Raw genomic sequence first — 22,421 nt, 5'->3', positions numbered from 1 at the left:
AGCCGTAGCACTTACCCACTATGCCACCAGGGTTTCTACAACTTTGGCACAGTGATAGCTAAAATGCAACCCCAAGATACACTTATATAAGGTCATCTGTTGCCAAGTTAAAAGAATTTAAGGTAAGGTCGTGTAGCCATAGGAAAGATGTGGTGTCTGATCTGCGGTAAGGACAGTGATCACACAGAAATGGGGTGCTGCCAGTCCCCTTTCTCTCTTTCTCACCTGCTCTCTCATCTCCTGACTCTCAATCTCTCTGCTGGAAGCCTCATTTTACGCAGAGCAGCTTACTCCATAAAAAAAAAAAAAAAAATTTTTACTCCATAGAACGGGAAATTCACATGGCGGCCATCCTTTTGCCTCCCCTGTCACAGCTTTAATATACAATGGGAATACCTTTTCTCTCTATCCTCAGGCTCCAATGTGAAAAATTCTGGGGAGTACGCTGATTGGCTCAGTTTGATTCAAGCGCTAGCCTCTAAATGTGCATCAGGACTACTCAGAAAGCTTTGAAAACATGAAGGTTTCCCATGCTCCACTCCCAGAGATGTAGATTAATTTGGCCTAGCACAGACCTCAAGAATTAGAATTATATTTTATTAGCTCACCAGGTAGTAAATGAGCAGCTCTAGACTCATCACCTGTGTAACCATGGGTGCTATGCTTGGTAGTCTTCCCCAGAACCACATGGTTGGAATGGGGTGAGGGGTACTTCCCCAAAGGAAGGAGGCTATTCTTCCAAAAGAAGAGCTGGTTTTAATGGGCAGACAAAACAATGGGTGTTCACTGACTACCTCATATGTAGAGATTGGAAAGGGGACACATTGAAATAAAAGATTTTTTTATTTTAAAATAAAATATTCAAAGAAGATATCAGAGCATCTGAAGCAAACATAATAATTTTAAGCTATTGAAAACAAAGCAAAACACTGTAAGTAAATTCTTGTGAGGTAACAAAAAAGGTGAAAAAACTGAGCTGCCAACAGTACTGGGTTATTCTAGCAGAAGCTACGGCTGCAAATCCAGGGGTGGAGTCTGTTTATATGCTCAACATACTTAAAAATACATTGACAGTTGGGCATATATACATTTTGGAGCTCGTTTAAGAAGCTTATCATTTATCATAAAGGTAGTAACATACACACACAAAATCAGAAGCATGGATCTGCCATATGACCCAGCCTAGAATCATAACCTGAAATTATTACAACAGTGGCACCTTAAAAAGGGACGAGGAGGCTAGATAAATATGTGTGGTTGTATGTGTATCTACAAACTTGATAATAACAAATAACTAGTGTGCAGGATGTTCTAGTCTCTAGGTGGCGCAAAAGGTTAGATGCTCAACTACTAGCCAAAAAGTTGGCTTTTCGAACCCACTCAGAGGTGTCTCAAAAGACAGGCCTGGTGATCTGCTCCAAAAGGTCACAGCCTTGAAAAGCCTATGGTATAGTTCTGTTTTGTACACGTGGTGTTGTCATGAGTCAGAATCTAATCTATGGCAACGAACAACAACTACAACAGAATGTTCTAGGGACTGTTTTAGGCATTTTAGATATATTATTTCTATTTTTAACAACAATGCTATGAGGTAGATATTAATATCCCACTTATCTGGAGAAAACTGAGGCTTTCATAGGTTAAGTAACTTCCTCAATGTCACATAGTAAGTATCTGATCCTGGATTCAAAATAAGGTTTGTCTGAGTTCAAAGACTATGCTTCTTTCCACTGCTTAATATAAACCTATTTTGCTCCTCCATCAACTTTCCAATACCTTCAGTCGAAACCAATGAAACTCTGGCCAAAATATATGTATATTATGTAAATGTATTTGTTCATGTCTAAATATAACTTATGCTTGGGTGGGATGTATATACTTAAATATGCATTTTGTGCCTATATTCCAAACATAATTTATGGAGTTAATTTAAGAAGCTTATCTATTACCACAAATTATTCAACTTAGAATAAGATTTTGTTACTGTAGACTGTATCAAGACTGAAATCCTCCCAAATGCCTGGGTAGACATAGGCCTTTGATTCCTATTACTATTAACCGAAAATAGCTAAAGAAAGCCAGAAACAATCGCAAATTTAGAAACTCAAAACCTCTACATTATTTGAGGTAACAGATCCTTAATTTCAGAATTTTCACAAAAATCAATAATATGAGAGAAAAGAATTGGCCTAAGTGAATCAGGCATCGAAAGACTTTCTGATTAATTTGGTAACTGGATGAAGCTGGGGAGTCCATTAGTAGAGAGCTTTCATGAGAGGATGTCCTAACTGGCAGTTCACAAATATTGCTTTCAAATTTTCCGTGTTACCCACCTTATACCCAAAACATGTCACTGCCTTCATCTATAGGAGTTTGCAAGATGCAATAAATCAATAACTTCTCTCTGTTCTATAAATTCATTCATTTTGGCATGGGCAAAATAACAGCTTTCAATGATTTAAATTTGGGAGGGTGGTTCAGATTTTTTTTTTTTTTTAATGCAGGAAACTCTCCCTGACTTGTCAGACAGAACATTCAAATAGTACCGCATGGTTGTGCGTTCTGCAGCTGTCAGGAAAGCACTCCAAGTGTTCCTTTCTTTTTGTCTTTTTGCTTATCGCGCGGGGAGGTGGCAGATAGTCACTTCAATATATCAACTAAGTTGTAGTTATGCATACTTGTCAGGGTTATGAAGGCATGATGAATCTATTACCCATGCTGGGCCAAATAGCTTCTCTTGAGACAAATGACATCAGGGGTGCGAAACCTGCTAACTTCATACATGGATAACGAATAAATTACCCAGAAGTATGCCCTTTGTTCAGCTACCTTTGCTAGCGTCCAGGGTGTCAGAAAAGCTTGAGGCATCACAGGTGTCCATGGCTGAGAGGCTCAGATAATATTGTGTTAATAAGAGGAATTTATAGGCATCCGTGACTCCTCCCCTCTGTCTGGCATTCCACCATCCTACAAAACACAGGGTCTGTTCTTCTATCATTCCTAGCCTATTTCCAATCATTCCCTCCCCTGTCACTATTGGCAGAATTTAGCCACTCATTATATGTTTTAAGCAGCATACCTGTACCTCTCCTGTACCATGTGATATGTTTACCCAAAATTGTAGTCAAAGTGGCCTTTTAACCACATATATGATTATGATACTTCCCTACTTGAAATGTTTCAAAGGCTCTCCATTGCCTTTGAGATAAAATTTAAACTCCTTAGTATGCTCTCCCAGACACCCATGTCCTCACCCTGTCCAATTCTGCAGCCTGATTTCTCTCGAAGTCAAGTCATTCTGAATTATTTGCAGTTTCCTGAGAATGTTATTTTTGTTTCCACTGGGACCTCGAGCATTTGCACATGCTGCTCCCTGCCTGAGATGATTTCTCCTTCTACTTCTTTTTCCATGGTTAGGTTCTTCTCATATTTCATAAATCAGTTGAAATTTAATGCCTCAGAGAAGTACTTCATTATGGGCCAGGTATCCACAGTATTCTGCTCTTCTTTATGGTTTCTGCCTATTGTCTGTGTCCTCTATCAGGCTGTAAACATTATGAAACAGGGACCGTGGCCAGTGCCTATGTTCAGTACGTTCTTGACAAATAAATGTACATACCATATTTGTGAGATTCACCATGTGTGGCAAGTGGCCAATGTTTTAGACAACACTGCTGTAGACATAGAATTATCAACTTGTTCTTAAACTGTTCTATGACTTTTGCTTTTTCTTTTTTCTTTCATGCCACCATGGTAATATATAAAGAACCATATGACAAAATTCTTGCCCTTGAGGAATTCATAGGCCAGTAGAAAAGACAGATTTTATTCATTATTTAGTGAAATAAGTCGTGTACTTAAGAAGGCATACCACGCCCAAGATGGAAAGTCAAGAAAATCTTCTTGGAGGAAATGACACCTGACCTTAAATTTGAGGCTAGTCTAACTCTGTAGTGGAGAGCTTGGGTTCTAGCATGTGTTGGGCATGGGACTGAATCCTAGTTCTACCCATTAATAACATTATGACTTCTGACCAGACTCAGTCTCCTAATATGTAAAATGGAATTAGCAATATTTGCCTCACAAGGATGTTACAACATGTGATTAGTTTATTACTAAATTGTTATAAAAAATTATATATAGAAAAAGTGTAAATTCCTATGCAGAAAGGATCACATCTTCTTTACCACTGGAGGCCTATCATCTAGGTCCACGGAAGCAGCAGTCAAGAAATCAAACAACATAACACATTACGCAAATCTGTTGCAAAACCTCTTTAAAGTTTTAAAAGCAAAGATGTTGCTTTGATGGCTAAAGTGTGTCTGACCCAAAACATGGTTTTTTCAAATCACCTTGAATGCATGCAAAAGTTGAATAGTGAAAAAGGAAGGCAGAAAAAGAACTGATAAGTTAGAGCTGTAGCGTTGGCAAAGAATATTAAACAAGCTGTGAACTGCTAAAAGGATGAACAAATCAGTATTAGAAGAAACATAACCAGAATGTTCCTCAGAAGCAAGAATGGTGACACTTCGGCGTGCTTACTTTGGACACGCCATCAAGAAAGATGAATTGCTAGAAAAGGACCTGACTGGTAAAGCAGAGGGCCAACGAAAATGAAGGAAACCCCCAACAGGACAGGCTGACACAACAGCCACAACGATGGGCTCACACGTACCAATGATCACGCAGATGGTGCAGGACTGGTCAACGTTTCCCTTCCGTTATACATAAAGGTGCCATAAGTTTGAGCCAACTCAGCAGCAACTAACGATAACAACAACAACATCATCTAGCAATGCGAATGAGGGGAAAAAAGTTAATGAAGAAGTTCTTGTTGGATGGATATAAACTGTTCGTGAGACTTGGAAGTTATATTTTTAATTAGATTCTTCAGCGATTCTGACAAATGCCACTAGTGAGAACTACCATATTAACCCAAAGGAGATTTTAAGGAGTAACAACTACATGCCCTATTATAAACCTTTATATCGGCTAATTTTAATCATCACAAGGGCCCTATTAGCTTCACTTTCAGATGTGGAAACTGAGGTTGCTCGAGGTCACTGAATCAGTAAGTGATAGAGCCAGGATTCAAACCCAGGCCACAGGTCTCCATTTCCCCATTCTTGCAGTGGTAGAGTTCAGGCACAATCCACACATACGGTAAATATTCACTGAGTGTTTACTACATTCTAGACACCTGTATAAGAAGATTGGATCCTGAAGTAACTATATAGTTATATTTACCATATTTTTAGTGGGAGAGATAGATGTTAACAAAAGCAAACAATAAATAATAAATTTCATATATATATTGGTAAGAGCAATTAAAATACAATAAATCTGTACACACTAGTTTTCTAGAGATGCCATAACAAATTACCACAAAGTTGGTGGCTTAAACAACAGAAATGTATATTTTCAGAGTTCCAGAGGCCAAGGATCCAAAACCAAGGTGTCGGCAGGGCTGTACTCCCTCCAAAGGTTCTAGGAGAGAATCCTTCCTGGCCTCTTCCAGCTTCTGGTGGCTCTATAACGCTAATCTCTGCCTCTGTCCTCACATAGTTTTATCGTCTTTTCCCTGTCTTTGCCTCTCCTGTCTCTTATAAGGACACCTGGCATTAGATTTAGGGGCCACCTGGTTTATCCAGAAAGATCTTATCTTGAGGTCCTTAACTTCATTACATCTGCAAAACCCTGTTTCCAAATAAGGTTACATACAGGCACTAGGACATAATTTTTTTTGGGGGGGGGAAGGGGGGAACCATTCAATGTATTACACTGTGCAATGGAAAAAAGAGTGATGGGCATATTGGTACTAATTTAAATGGGGTAGGCAGGGACTATTTTTCTGAGGAGGTGATATTTGAGCAGGCATTTAAGCAATGTGAAGCGCGAGCCACGTAAAGACCTGAGGGAGGATTTTTCCAATCAGAGAGAATAGAATATATAAAATTGTGAGGTGGGAAAAGCTTGGCTTTTTTGAGGAATAGCAAGGTGGTCTTTCGGGCTGGAGTGAAAGATGCAAGGAGTTGGTGGTGACGGCATAATGCTGGAGATATAAGCAGGGGTTGCATTTTATAAGGCCTTGTAGGTTATGATAACAACTGTGGATTTTTTTCAAGTGTAATTACCATCTTTTGGAGAGGTTTTGAAAGAAAAGTGGTATGCTCTGGTTTATGTTTTAAAAAACATTACTTTGGCTACCCTGAGGAGAACAGAGTAGTGCAGCAAAAGTAGAAGCTATTGTAGTGGTCCAGGCACAGGGTAATATTGGTTTGGATCAGACTTAAGCAGAGCAGGTGGTAATATGTGATTGGCCTTGTAATATGTATCTTAAGGTAGCATCAGTAGGACTCGCTCATGGATGCTGAAGGAAAAAGAGGAATCAAGCAAGACTCATAGACTTTTTTGGTTTGAATAGTGAGAAAAATGATAGAAACAATTAGCTAAGACAAGAATATTAGGGTAGATGCAGCTTTGGCCATGAAGGGGATCACGAGTTCTGCTGGGAAGATACTAAGATTAGGATGCCTACTTGATATTCACACAGAGATGTAAACTGGAGGGTTAGCTATAACATTTGGAGCCCAGGGGAGAGGTCATGGCTTCATGATTTCATCAGTTGATAGGTGATACTTAAAGCCACAGGCCTGGATGAGATCTCCTAGGGGATGAGTGGAGATTGTTAAGAGGTCTGTGCATTGGGTTTCTGGACTGTTCCAACATTTAGAGGAGGATCCAGCAAGGAAACTAAGAAGGGCAGCCAATGAGGTGGTAGTAAAAGAGTAGGAGAGTGTTTTGTCATGGAAACCAAAAAATTAAAAAAAACTCTGAGGAAGCAGGGTGAGGCAAACGCATGACAAGCTGCTGAGAAGCCAGTTAGGCTGAGAATCCATGGTGGGATTTAGAAAGATGGACCCCGTGGCTGATTTTGATAGGAAGAAGTTTTTGGGCTATTGTGGAGAGGAGAACATGAAATAGGCTCAAGTAAAAAAATAAGGTAATAAAGTGGAGTAAATAAAAATACAACATTTTCATAGATTTTTGGTAAAGAAGAGAAGAAAACTGAGGCAATAGTAAGAGGAGGACAATGAGTCAAAGGAAAGCTCTCCCCTGCCCCCAATATGAGAGATGTTACATTATATCTGTATTAAAGTTATCTGGAAAAAGCAAGAGAGACACAGATGTTATGAGGGAGAAGGAAAGAAAAGATAACTGCAGAACAAAAGTCCTTAAATGGACAAGAGGGTTTAGAGTCCAGGTCACAAGAGAAGAAAGAAGCAGGGAAAATTCCTTTATTGTGATGGAAAGAATACGCTAGTGGGCTTGCTGGTAGGAATGTGAGTTGGTTTTCATTTGATTCCTCATATTTTCTCAAGAACATATGAAGGAAGGTCAACAGCCAACTGTGAGGATGTCAGAGGGGATGCTTGAGATTTGAAGAGAGAAAATTAGATACAAAATTTTTGTTCCAAAAAATGAGAAAGTGATTTTTCTAAAGAAATATAAGAGAATTGCCAGGAAGTTTTGAGGATTTGCTTAAAATCAATGGTTATAAATTTAAAGTAAGATGAGTGTTTCTCTAGCTATGTTGAGTTGCTCAGGTTCTGGCATGGAGTGAGTAGAAGGGTTGGTTTTTACCAGGGCTAGGGGTTTGCTGCATAAGCATAAAAAGAGAGAGGAGAAAAAAAGTCAAGAATGTATGAGGCAGAGAATTATAGTGTGGCCCAGGAAATATATGCTAGCTAAGGAGGAAACTGAGGACATGAGAAGGGTTAAAACCAGGGAGAAATGATGAAATCAATGGTTAGAGGTTCCAGTGAGGTTGAAGAATTTTTGGGCTGGAAGTACCAGAATAAATGATAAGAATGGAGAGGTCGTGTTCAGAGAATATGATGCTTGACATAGAGATTTCAGAGGAGGCGGGTTTAAAGGCAATGACAAGGTTCAGAGTTTGACCAGGAGGAACTCTAGTGCAGAATGTGAGGGAAGTGCAGAAAGTGAGGGAAAGTTAGGCAGTGTTCATATCTTTCTTTAGAAAAACACTTTCTCATTCTCTGGAAGCAAGATGACTTGTTCAAGGTCACAAAGTAAGTGTCAGAGCCCAGACTAGAACCAAAATTGTCTGACTCCTCCTGAACCGTCTACTTCACACCTGCATTAACTTCTAATTCTTTTAGACCAATAAAACCGACGTAGCTAAATTGTGTTCTAGTCAATATATTTATGAGTATGGCTGGGAGAGGAGAAAGAGCTGGCTTCATGGGCATGATATTTGTGCTGCCACACACCCCTGTGGTTAGAAGGCATCACACTTGATTTAATGCTTTGGGATCACCATTTTGAAACTCTTAATAATTTTTAAATAAAGCCCCACATCTTCATTTTGCACTGCACCCACAAATTATGTATTCAGTCCTAGAGAGGGTATTAGTGGTTCACAAGAAGAAATATGTTTTTTTTCATTTGCACTAATTTTCCTTAAGCCTCACTTTTCTCCATTTAGCATGCCATTAAAATTTTATCAGAGTTCATAATGGAAGTTTGAAAGAAACCATCTGTCGAAACACTTAACTTTCAATGTAAATTTCCTTTTAAAACCGCTCACACTCGATAAAAATCAGGCTGAAAGTGAGAAATTCCCTGACTCAGAAAACCTAGTAATCAGTAAACTGAAAAGGAGACATAAATTTGAGTAAAAATCTCGAGTCTTAATTTGTCTTTGAATAGTAGCTTAAAATACTTACATTTTTATTTATTATAAAAATATTACATGTTTATTATAGAAAGTTTAAGAAATACATATAAACAAAAAGAAGAAATTAATAAGGTTAACCACTTTTAACATTTTGGTATATCCTTCCATACTTTATGTATGTAAGGATATATGTATTTATGTATAGTATGAATATAGCTTTATTTATGCATATTTGATCATATTTCAAATAACATCACTTGATTTGTTACTTGATAGACCCTCAATCCTTATAAGTAATTATTTTTCTAAAATATTATTTTAATACTATTTTTATTATATGGTTATATGTTGTTAGGTGCTGTCAGGCTGGCTCCAACTCATAGCAACCATATATACAACAGAATGAAACACTGCCCGGTCCTGTGCCATCCTCATAATCATTGCTGTGTTTGAGCCCATTGCTACAGCCACTGTGTCAACCCATCTTGTTGAGGGTCTTTCTCTTTTTCAATGTCCCTCTACTTTATCAAGCACGAAATCCTTGTCCAAGGACTAGTCTACCCTGATAACATGTCCAAAACACATAGGAAGTCTGGTTATCCTTGCTTCTAAGAATAATTCTGATTGTACTTCTTCCAAGACAGATTTGTTCCCTTTTTTGGCAGTCCATGGTATATTCAATATTCTTCACCAACGCCATAATTCAAAGACATCAATTCTTCTTTGGTCTTCCTTATTCATTGTCCAGGTTTTGCATGCATATGAGGTGACTGAAAATACTATGACTTCAGTCAAGCACACCTTAGTCCTCAAAGTGACATCTTTGCTTTTTTAACACTTTAAAGAGGTCTTTTGCAGCAGATTTGCCCAATGCAGTGCGTCTTTTGATTTCTTGACTGCTATTTCATTGGCCTTGATTGTGGATCTATGTAAAATGAAATTCTTGACAACTTCAGTCTTTTCACTGTTTATCATGATGCTGCTTATTGGTACAGTAATTATAGATACATAATAATGTATTATTAAACACTTTTGTTTCTCAACCTTCACTGTTATAAACAATACTAGTATGAACATCCTTATGCATGCATCTTTGCAAATTCGTCCATTCTGTAAAGCAGATTTTCTGTGTCAAAAAGTGAACCTATTTTAAATGCTTTTGATACATATTTCCTAACTGCTTTTTTAGAGTTGTGTCAGTTTCTATGCCCACTTATTTACACTAAATATTAACATTCCTTTGAAGTCATTACCAATTGGATAGACAAAACCAGTTTACCCCTGTTGTTTTTCTTTGTATCTTAATGAGGCTGAACAGGTTTTCATATGTTTAGTGGCCTTTTCTTTTTTGATGAATGTCCTATTAATGCCTTTTCATCATATTTTTTGTAGATGGTCTTTGACCATGCTCTTATTGTTTTTTAAACATCTTTGAATTGTGGTGTTGGCAAAGAATGTTGAATATACCACGGGCTGCCCAAAGAACGAACAAATCTGTCTTTGAAGAAGTACAACCAAAATGCTCCTTACAAGCAAGGATGGTGAGACTACGTCTCATATGCTTTGGACATGTTATCAGGAGGGATCAGTTCCTGGAGAAGGATATCATGCTTGGTAAAGTAGAGGGTCAGCAAAAAAGAAGAAGACCCTCAATGAGATGGACTGACACAACGGCTGCAACAATGGGCTCAAGCATAACAAAGATTGGGAGGATGGTGCAGGACCAGGCAGTGTTTCCTTCTGTTGTACCTAGGGTCACTATGAGTTAGAACTTAGTGGCACCTAATGACAACAACTATATATATTAAGGTTGTGTTGCACATAGTTTTCCTAATTTGTCAAATGCCTTGCCAAGGTCCATATCAGCATATTTACAGAACTCTACAGGGTTCCTGTGTTTTTCTCTATGTGGGCATTTTAAAATCCATCAATTTTTTTTTATTATGATAGCATTAATATGACTTAAATGAGAACAATTTTTAAAGATTTCAAAAATGTGTAGCAAAAACACTAATAGAAACAAAAGTACTGTACAAGCTGACTGAACATTTCTGTCTTTCCGATTCATTGCTCTAAATCCTGAAAATACAATTTACTTACTGAATATTCTAGTTATTTGGTCTGCTTGTCTCCATGCCCTCTACTGAAAACATGTCAGTAATATTCTTACTGTGAATCCTGTGGGAAAATTGCAGGTTATAATACACAATCGAATAATTTCACAAGACAACCCATTAGGATGCACAATGTGGAATGCAAGGTTGGGGCTTTGAATTAAAAAAAAAATTTCTTACCCTCTCCAGTGTGATTTCTTCAAATTCATATTCAATTTCTGTCCCATTGACCTGAAAATCAGAAAAAAAAAAAAAAAAAGAAAGAAAACCATTAAATATATATTGAAGAGAGATAGCTTCATTTTTAAAAAGCGTTGGAGGTTAAGTTTTCATTCTGGTAATTAAAAAGCCACACTTTCTTCATGTTTGTATCATCATCAAAATGAAAGATAATCCAAGTCATTCTAAAATGTGTAAGAAGCGAGACTCCACAGAAGATAATCAGGGGTAGGCAGGGGTTAGAAGGGATAATACAAAATATGTACTGTGAGTTTACAAAGAACAAGCCATCTAGGGGCAGTGTTACAGTCACAAGAGAAATAACTCCCAAACATTAAAAAAAAAAAATATGAATGAACACTGAAATATGACCTTAAAAAGCCTGTGGTAAGGGCAGCACAACCCTTTCCTGCAATAACAAATAAAATAAAAATTGAAGTAAAATAGCATCAAGAACGACTGTGTCTAATACAGAATGTCTTTTCTTTATTGGCTCAGGCTTAGGTAATTCACCCCTATTATCCACTTGATATATTTGTTGGGAAGCTCTGGACCATGTAACCATGTGGGTATGCTTCAGGTGCAGTAAGAAAAAGCAAAGTAGGACATACTGAAATTCCTAGTAGGAAACCATTTTAACCATCCATCCAATTCCTGAAGGGATTTGAATTTACAGAGACAAATACATTTTAAATACAATCAGATAAACTCATATGCCTTAGATTTCAACAGATGTCTGTACATCGTGCACAAAGAGATGCTTTAAAATAATCTAACAAATATTCAATCCCTATTTGTATTGATCACAGAGGCAAAATCTTTGAACACGAAAACTTGCCAATTGGCAGTTTCTTTTTTTTCACTCTGAGTCTCAGCAGCATCATTAGCATTTAGTAATAAGCCAGAATGAGTCATTTTAAACTACAAAACCATAATTTTTAGAGTTTTAACTTCAGTTTATTGTTCCCTCTTCAGAAGAATTTAAACATAGTGCTGGCAGATTGAGAGGTCTATGGAAGCAGGGACCAGATAGCTCTACTGCCAAACATAGAGCCTGGCAAGAAAGGGTTGATGAAGGGGAAAAAGAAAAGAAAAAAAAAAAAAGGAGGGAATGAACGATTGAGTGAAGTAAGTAATTCATTTATTTATCTGACTTATAAACACAGATATTTGTAAATTTTATTCCATAAGGAACTGGATGCAGTATGAAATGAAAACAATTATAATCAGCTAAAGTGATGTTAGGTCACATAAACCATAAAATATCCGTTAGCTCCCAAGTATGACAATGACAATGGACTTCGCTTATGTGTGTCCACCAGCCACTACAGAACATGTTTTCTATTTTCTAATTACAGGAGCTAATTGGTGAATCACATTTTACTGTGTTACTATATTATCAAGCAGCCCTAAACTAAATTTGATTTTCTGGGCTTCAGCAACTTAAATGACTCATAGACAAGAACTTGATGATGTTAGAAATCTTTTGCAGCTTCGTGGCAGTTTTTGTTCTTCACATATGAAACTAACACAAAACATAAATTCCTTGTGTATGTGTGTTTCTCTATTTTTTTTTTTTTTAACTTTTTTACTTGCTAGCTAGAGAGATGATAGAAAGGGAACACTGAATTAATGTGGTATGTTTTCATTCTCTCAGTATGGCACCGTGAAGCTTTTCTTTGCTTCAGTGCTTCTCTAGAGTAAAGCCCTTCACATCATTAAAGTGCTACAAACTGGGGAGGGAAAAAAGAGAGGAAAAAAAAAAAAAAACTTCAAAGAGAGGAAAATGAGCCTCTAATAATAAATATCCAAGGACTCAGGATGAAAGAAATATTGTTGAGAAATGCTTAAAAGATAAGAACATTGGAGTTCAGGAAAGACATTTGAGAGGTCCTTCCCAGGGACTATTTAAGGAGCCCCGGTGGCACAGTGGCTAAGCTCTTGGCTACTAACTGAAAGGTGAGCAGTTCGTCAAACTCATCAGCCACTTCATGAGAGAAAGATGCCACAATCTGCTTCCATAAGGATTCACAGCCTGGGAAACGCTATGAGGCAGTTCTGCTCTGTCCTACAGGGTCACTATGAATGGGAATCTACTCGATGCTATGGGTTTGGTATTTGTCATGGATTGAATTGTGTCCCCCCCAAAATATCTGTCAATTTGGCTAGGTCATGATTCCCTTGTATGATTTGTCTACCATTTTATCTTCAAATGTGATTTCCCTATTTTCTTGTAAATCCTATTATTATGATGTAATAAGATGGATTAACAGCAATTATACCGATGAGGTCTACAAGATTAGGTAGTGTCTTAAGCCAATCTCTTTTAGATATAAAAGAAAGAAGTGAGCAGAGAGACATGGGAACCTCATACCCTGTATCCCTCTCAGCAAAATCAAAACTGTGTTAAGGGCTTAGTATCTGCTGAGGTGTTTACAGGCAATGCATTATTGTCTGAACCTGCCTCGGTGGCCTCACTATACCCCTAATCAGCTTATCAATATACGCCTTTCAGTTTACAAAGCTCTCCACCTGAAAAGTCTGGCAAATTATTTATTTTACCAGTAACGCTTCTCGTGACATTCAAGCACCCTAGTAATATGTTATGCTCCTAATAGTTAGGGGCTGGAAGAGTTGCATGACTGAGTCTCCTGTTAGTCCAGCTCTGGCCCTGATCATGACTTATAGGCTCCTTTCCACCATGATGACTAGAAAAGTGAAAGGATTGTCATTTTTATAGAAGTGGATGGTTGATAAGATAGATTGAATTTCCCAGATTTTTTTTTTTTAAATCTGTTTCTCTTCAGATACCTGATTTTTTGGAACCTAATGGCTCTATGGTGACAGCTGGTAGGTTTCTATGGTGGCCAGAAAATCAAACTGATGTCACATATTGTCCTGCTCTGTTCTGGCACGTAGCCTTCCTGGCATCATATGACCGTTCAGTCAAGAGAGTGACCCACACCTCACTCAAATTCAAATTTGGTATTTAAAGTTCTAATGTCATAAACTTTGAATGCTTTACATGTTTTTATTCTTTCAGACAGCCTGTAGGTAATTACGCTGCCTTTCTTTTTTTCTTCAGTGCTATAGTAACCACCTGCCTGGATGATGATATAATTTGATTTTCAGATGTATTTTTATCTCCTGAAAAGAGATTTTTCATGAATAACACATGTGATCTATTCCATGTTTAAATGTTCTTTAATGGGAATCTTAAATACTGATTTCTCTGAATTTTTTTTTTTTGCCACATTTGTAATTGCATTAAAGCAAACAACATGTTAAACTCTGAGATGAGTGAATTTTAAACATTCCCCATATCACGTATTACTAAAAGGACTGAAACAGGGATATCAAAGCATTGCTTTCATTAGACTAAACACAATTCAACCTAAGGAACAATTATTTAGTACGCATGATGTATCAAGTACTGTGATAGATACTGAGAAAATAAAAATTTTAAGATATGATCTCTATTTTCAAGAAAAATATAGTCCTTAAAGATGCACCAAATACAAAAATAATAAGACCACATAGAAATGTAATACCTGATATTCAAAATGTACAGGTAGACTAGAGTCACAGGCCCACTGTTACCACATACAAAGTGTGTGTCGATCTATTTACTACTTATTGTGTATATAGATTCAATTCCTTAGTAGTATAAAATATAATAGAAGATGTACTAATTTTTTCTATTATGATAAGTAATTATGACATAGTAAACAAGGCATGTGTCATGGATTGAATTGTGTTCCCCCCTAAAAATTTGTCAACTTGGCTAGGCCGTGAGTCACAGTATTGCATGATTGTCTACCATTTTGTCATCTGATGTGATTTTTCTGCGTTGTAAATCCTACCTCTATGATGTTAATGAGGCAGGATTAGAGGCAGTTATGTTAACAAGGCAAGACAATCTACAAGATTAGGTTGTGTTTTAAGTCAATCTCTTTTGAGATATAAAAAAGAGAAGGGAGCAGAAAGATGTGGGACAACATACCACCAAGAAAACAGTGTGGGGAGCAGAGCATGTCCTTTGGACCCAAGGTCCCTGTGCCTGAGAAGCACTTAGACCAGGAGAAGATTGATGACAAGGACCTTCCCCCAGAGCTGACAGAGAAAGAAAGCCTTTTCTGAGACCTGGCACCCTGAATTTGGACTTCTCGCCTCCTGGACTGTAAGAGAGAATGTATTTCTGTTTGTTGAAGTCATCCACTTGTGGTATTTCTGTTGTAGCAGCACTAGATAACAAAGATGGCAGGTCTCCAAATCTTATAGGTTTAGCGTATACCGTTGCTGTTGGGACTTTGGGAGGAGTGTGATGAACATGCAGACCAGGGATTGTGGTCCCCACTTCCTCTTACCACTTTCAGAGCAATGCAGGGTTCATGCCACTCTGTTTCACTTTTACCTGTGTAGCATATAGCACAGTGCCTGGCACAAAGATGCACAGTGACTATGCAAATGAGTAGATGAATCAATGAATCAATAAATGAGATTTGTTGGGTGGGCAAAACCTAATGTTCTCAAAGTCTCTGGATGATAATGGGGACATAATTCTCACAGAGCCCAGGCCTTTTGGCATTCCAAGCTTAGATAGCCTCTCCTCTTGAGTTCAGCTCTTCTCAGGAAGCTTGACTGCATGGGGTCACACCTTACCAAATGCCTGAGCAAATTTACACATAAGCATGCAGGCATTTGCACACTGCTCTGCATTCCTCTTCCTTAGTAACTTGCCAGTGTTTATCCCTCCCTTCCAATGGAAGTTCTTGTCCAGCATATACCATGATGTCTCACTGCCCCTTACTCCTCAGTCTTCTATGTATACTCTAATATGCTCAGCAAGTAAGAATGTGAGTTCTGGAGTCAAAAAGATTGACTTGGGACAGAGTGCCATTTCTAACACTCATGAGGTGTGTGAACTCATTTCAGAGTTTAATATGGACAGCTTCATTTCTCAAAGCCTCAATTTCCTCATGTGTAGAGTGGTACTAACAAGAGTACTTCCCTCATATGACCATTACTCTTCATTTTCCTTGCACTGACTTTCCTCAGGCTGCTTTCATTCAATTTCCACACATGTGAATGGTACTAATAATAGTACTTCCTCACATGGTCACTGTGAGGATTAAATTAGATAATTTACATGAAACACTTAGCACACACCCTAACTGTTTAAGAAATTTTAGCTATTATCCTATATAATTATCTCCTCTGACTCTATTTCATGAAATTGGCAGAATAAATGAGACTGCATGTATTACCTACCAGCACGTTGTAGGTATTCAGTAAGGAGAGCTTTATTATCAGTTATGGGTGACAAAACTGCAAGGACCACAACTTTACTTGATGAAATATTGAATGTTTGCTAATATTTCCCAAAATATAAAATGTAACCGAATAAGAAAAAGTACATGCTTTCTTCTACAAAATTCACTAAAAACCTTTCCTAACTCAAACATCTCTTTCCTGAATCCACCTAAGAGGCAATTCTTTCGAGTTAGATATCATCTTTGTTTTCTCTCCCAAATCAGGAGGTCAGCATGGACGTCAACCAGAATATTACCTCAGCTGAACTTTCTCAAGGAGTCCTGGTTGCACAGTGGTTAAAGGGCTCGGCTGCTAAAAGAAAAGTAAAGGGATTGAATTCACCAGCCACTCCGCTCTGTGTGGCAGTCAGCTTCTGTAAAGATTTACAGCCTTGGAAACCCTATAGGGGCAGTTTTATTGTCCTATAGTGTCACTATGAGTTGGCACTGACTTGAGAGCAGTGGAGTGGGTGAACTTTCTCTCAACCTGCTCTCCACTCACTTTTGCAATTTTAACATCCCTTTGCTAAGGCAGCATGCCCTTCAAATGCCTGGCGTTCCCTTCCATGAGGCTGCTTTCACTGCATTTTCAACATCCCCATTTTCATGAAGGCACAGACTATATGTTATTCATCTTTGCCCTCCTGCAGTTTATGGCAGCATGTCTTTCTGATAGTAGGTCTCCAGAAAAAAAAAAAAAGAATATTTAAAATCAAGTTTCCTGTGAACTCCAAAAATTGAGGAGTTGTCATTTAACTCTTCTCCATCTTCCCAGCAAGTATACCAAAACCCAAGCCACTGCCGTCAAGCTGATTTCAACTCATAATGACCATATAGGACAGAGTAGAACTTCCCAATGGGATTTTCAAGGAACGGTTGGTGGATTTGGACCACCGACCTTTTGATTAGCAGCCAAGCTCTTAACCACTGCAACACTAGGGCTCCAAGTAAATACAGGTTAAAAAAAAAAAAAAAATACAGGTAGTTCCTAACAATTGCTGTTTCTTCTTATGAAATATGGCTTAAATTAATATCTTCATTTTAGGAATATTTTTATGTGCATATATTGATAATTTGTAATTTAAATACTGAAAAAAATGAATTTAACCATTAACACTTACTGAGCACCTACTATGTGCTAGATGCATGAAAAGCCTTAAAGATACAAAGATAAATGAGATATGGTCCTGGGCCTCAAGGAACTCAGCCTAGAAGAGGAAGAAAAATAAATGGGAACATGCAACAAAATGATACAGGGGCTGTGATAGATACCTGTATAATGTAACAGGTGTAGCAGTGACATAGGCGAGAGAAGAGAAAGAGGGAGTAAGAGAGAATCAGAAAAGGCTTTAAAGCGGAAGTGGCATAAGCTAAATTGTTCATGGGCAAGTAAGCATCAGGCCAGGTGGGGAGAGAGACAAGCCTATCTGGGCCTTGGAAGCAGAATTGGAGAGAGCCTTAGAATCAGAAGGCCTGCATTGTAGTCTTGATTCTATGGCTTAATATGGTGAGTAACCTAGGGTGGGTCATGGTGCTTCAGTTATCTCATGCAAAGAGATCATCTCTGAGCTCCCTCCTAGCCCTGACATTCTAGCACCAGAGCTTTCCTCCCCACCTCCTGCCTAAGTCACATTATGCTTTACCTGCCACTTTGATCAAGGTACACCCGAGTAGCTTCTCTTATAGATATTTTTATCATTTGCTCTTCTTAAGGTCCCAACACACAACACATAAGCCTACCAGCTGGTAGCTTTCCAACCTGCATGTATTACTGTCATTTCCCTCTTCCTTAGTCTAAAAGGTTCTCCAGCAAAAAGGAAATTAATTGACAGTATTACCTCCCCTCCTTGGCTCCACTTAAGTTATGTCACCTTACCCATTTCAACTCCTCAAAGATCTCAAGGCTTCTGGGGTGGTGGGGGACAAAAGAAAGTTTTGTCCTACCTCAATGCCAGAGAAAGAACAACTAGAGAAGGCTAATAATGCTAATTATCCCCATCTTTTTTTTTTTTTTTAATTACTTTTAACTCTAAATGTTTCTGCTGAATAGATGAGAAACAAATACTGAAAAAGTGAAAGTCAATCTACCAGCATGAAAGCTCTAATCAGGACAAGAGCACCCTTAGACAAAGCCCGGAGGTTTGCATGCATACAACTAAATAGTCCATCACCTTCTTTAGCTAATGTTTCTTTTCTTAGACTAACTCCACTGCCTGAAAATAAGCCCTCTCTTCATGTTAAGAGGCATTATCAAAGAGAAATTAAAATCCTAGATTCTGGAATCAGTAATTCTTCAGTTCCAAGACCACTTCCATTATAAGCTGTTAGAATTCATCTTTGCTATATATAACAGTGAAAACTGTGAAAGGCAGAATTTGTGTAAGGCAGAAACCTGTCAGAGAAGGGAAACTCGAACATTTTCCATTAAAATGAATGATAGAAAAGTGGTAAGACTGCATTCTGTCAAGGGCAGAAAACTTTTCAGATCCAGAAAAACAAGGCAGCCCTGTTGAGTTTCAGCTCTCACAGGTTTCACTGTATATACATTTATGTAAGTGTCAACATTGTTCATTTAAACACTTAGTAGTAAGCAAATGATAGAATTTTGCAAGACCAACAAATTCTTCATTGCAAATACCTTTTTTCCCCAACATAAACAGCGACTACACACATGGACCTTGCCAGATGGAACACACAGAAATCAAATCAGCTACATCTGTGGAAAGAGACAATGGAAAAGCTCAATATCATCCATCAGAACAAGGCCAGGGGCCAACTGTGGAAGAGACCATCAACTGCTCATATGCAAGTTCAAGCTGAAACTGAAGAAAATCAGAGCAAGTTCACGAGAGCCAAAATATGACCTTGAGTATATGCACCTGAATTTAGAGACCATCTCAAGGATAGATTTGACACATTGAACACTAGTGACCGAAGACCAGACGAGTTGTGGAATGACATCAAGGACATCATCCATGAAGAAAGCCAGAGGTCATTGAAAAGACAGGAAAGAAAGAAAAGACCAAGAGGGATGTCAGAGGAGACTCTGAAACTTGCTCTCGAATGTCAAGCAGTTAAAGCAAAAGGAAGAATTGATGAAGTAAAAGAACTGAACAGCAGATTTCAAAGGGCAGGTCGAGAAGACAAAGTATTATAATGACATGTGCAAAGAGCTGGAGACGGAAAACCAAAAGGGAAGAACATGCTCAGCGTTTCTCAAGCTGAAAGAACTGAAGAAAAAATTTAAGCCTCAAGTTGCAATAGTGAAGTATTTTATGGGGAAAATATTAAACGAAGCAGGAAGCATCAAAAGAAGATGGAAGGAATACAGAGTCATTATACCAAAACGAGTTAGTCGATGTTCAAATATTTCAAGAGGTAGCATATGATTGGGAACTGATGGTACTGAAGGAAGAAGCCTAAGCTGCTCTGAAGGCACTGGCAAAAAACGAGGCTCCAGGAATTGATGGAATATCAATTGAGATGTTTCAACAAACAGATGCAGCTCTGGAGGTGCTCACTCATCTGTGCCAAGAAATATGGAAGACAGCTTCCTGGCCAACTGACTGGAAGAGATCCATATTTATGCTATTCCCAAGAAAGGTGATCCAACCAAATGTGGAAATTATAGAAACAATATCATTAATATCACATGCAAGCAAAATTTTGCTGAATATCATTCAAAAACGGCTGCAGCAGTATATCGACAGGGAACTGCCAGAAATTCAGGCCGGTTTCAGAAGAGAACATGGAACGAGGGATATCATTGCTGATGTCAGAGGGATCCTGGCTGAAAGCAGAGAATACCAGAAGGATGTTTACCTGTGTTTTATTGACTATGCAAAGGCATTCGACTGTGTGGATCATAACAAACTATGGATAACACTGAGAAGAATGGGAATTCTAGAACACTTAATTCTGCTCATGAGGAACCTTTACATAGATCAAGAGGCAGTTGTTCAGACAGAACAAGGGGATACTGATTGGTTTAAACTCAGGAAAGGTGTGCGTCAGGGTTGTATTCTTTCACCATACCTATTCAATCTGTATGCTGAGCAAATAATGCAAAAAACTGGACTATATGAAGAAGAATGGGGCATCAGGATTAGAGGAAGACTCATTAACAACCTGTGTTATACAGATGACACAACCTTGCTTGCTGAAAGTGAAGAGGACTTGAAGCACTTACTGATGAAGATCAAAGACCACAGCCTTCAGTATAGATTGCACCTCAACATAAAGAAAACAAAAATCCTCACAACTGGACCAATGAGCAACATTATGATTGCACCTCAACATAAAGAAAACAAAAATCCTCACAACTGGACCAAAGAGCAACATCGTGATAAATGGAGAAAAGATTGAAGTTATCAAGGATTTCATTTTACTTGGATCCACAATCAACAGCCATGGAAGCAGCAGTCAAGAAATCAAAAGATGCATTCCATTGGGTAAACCTGCTGCAAAGGACCTCTTTAAAGTGCTGAAGAGCAGAGACGTCACCTTGAAGACTAAGGTGCGCCTGACCCAAGCCATGGCAATTTTAAGTGCATCATATGCATATGAAAAGCTGGATAATGAATAAAGAAGACCAAAGAAGAATCGAAACCTTTGAATTTTGGTGTTGACAAAGAATATTGAATATATCACGGACTGCCAAAAGAACGAACAAATCTGTCTTACAAGAAGTACACCCAGAATGCTCCTTAGAAGCAAGGATGGTAAGACTGTGTCTTACACACTTTGGGCATGTTGACAGGAGGGATCAGTTTCTGGAGAAGGACATCATGTCTGGCTAAGTACAGGGTCAGTGGAAAAGAGGAAGACCCTCAATGAGGTGGACTGACACAGTGGCTGCAACAATGAGCTCAAGAACAACAACGATTGTAAGGATGGCACAGGACTGGGCAATGTTTCATTCTGTTGTACATAGGGTCGCTATGAGTCGGAACCAACTTGACAGCACCTAACAACAACAGTAAGGAAAACGGTTTCTGTTTAAGCTTTGTAGAGTACCTGTTTTAATCTGAGGTATGCATATGGTTAGTCTATGAATATTAGTTATAATGAGACTGGCTTAAAAATATAGTTTTATGAGAAGCTAATCATAGTTATTTTTCTTTTAATAAACACGCAGCTATAAAAATAATTATTGATATTCTTAGTTAAGATGTTACTTTTGGTAAGAATGCTATTCCTATTATTTACTAGTATGTGTTCTACCAGACGTTAAAACTTCTGATCACAATTAAACAACCTTCTGAGCTCAGTGAACTGTTAAATGGTAGCTTCCACCAAACAGAGAAAAATTAATTAATATCCTAAAAACTGTTACATTCTTGAGCAATTTTCTTTTAGATTTGTCATGTCCTCTGCCTTTGTTATTAAGCCTTTATAACACACAGAACTTTGGGTCTAGAAAAGTGACCATAGGCTTAGTAATTACTATGTGTGTGTGTGTTTTTCCTTTTTGATTAGAAACAATAGAGTTTTGATTGTTTGTTTAATTAACTACCTTTTTTACCTGTAAAATTGTGATAAAGTTTCCCTGGTATTTGTGTTGGAAGAAATCAAGAAAATGGTTTAGAGTTCTTATATGTGTAAAAAGAAAGTAATTTTAGATATACAAAATTGGCTTGATTAAAGACTTCTGTAGTGAAGGAAAAATGTAGTCACTTAATAAATTCAGAATTGGATTTGCCTCATCTTTGGAAATGGCACATTTCTTCCTAGCTTTATTCCCTTGCTTCACACCATGTGCTGAATGATAGAATAACAAGTGGTTTTCATGCATTCACTTGGCTCGAGTCTGATGCAGGCTGTTTTGTGTTCTTCAGGTTTATGTATTCCACGAATTTGAACCCGCTGTCCTAGAGCAGTAAATAGCATCAAGAACACAAGTGATCACCAATTTAAAAGATCTTGATACCCAAGGTTGTTATCCCACCAAGTCCCCACCCTAAGCTCATCCCTCTCTATACAAACCACTTGGTCAGCCACAAGAAAAGTATTCAAGAGAATCAAAAGCTCAAAGCACATGGCCAAAAGATTTAGAGAAACAAAAAACAAAGCAAG

General features: G+C 38.0%; 1 protein-coding gene across 15 annotated transcripts in view; it reads right to left on the bottom strand.

Annotated features, from left to right (window-relative positions):
- The window catches only part of DLG2 (discs large MAGUK scaffold protein 2), a 2,175,949-nt gene that overhangs the window by 700,410 nt on the left and 1,453,118 nt on the right, over nucleotides 1–22,421 (bottom strand). For all 15 annotated transcript variants that reach the window (XM_049891082.1, XM_049891084.1, XM_049891085.1 and 12 more), the window contains one exon: nucleotides 10,996–11,046. In XM_049891082.1, the coding sequence (XP_049747039.1) occupies nucleotides 10,996–11,046 (51 nt within the window). The remainder of the gene's footprint in view (nucleotides 1–10,995; nucleotides 11,047–22,421) is intronic.

The sequence above is a fragment of the Elephas maximus genome, chromosome 7 (assembly GCF_024166365.1).
Source record: "Elephas maximus indicus isolate mEleMax1 chromosome 7, mEleMax1 primary haplotype, whole genome shotgun sequence".
NCBI lineage: Eukaryota > Metazoa > Chordata > Mammalia > Proboscidea > Elephantidae > Elephas > Elephas maximus.
This window is presented reverse-complemented; position numbering and strand designations above follow the sequence as displayed.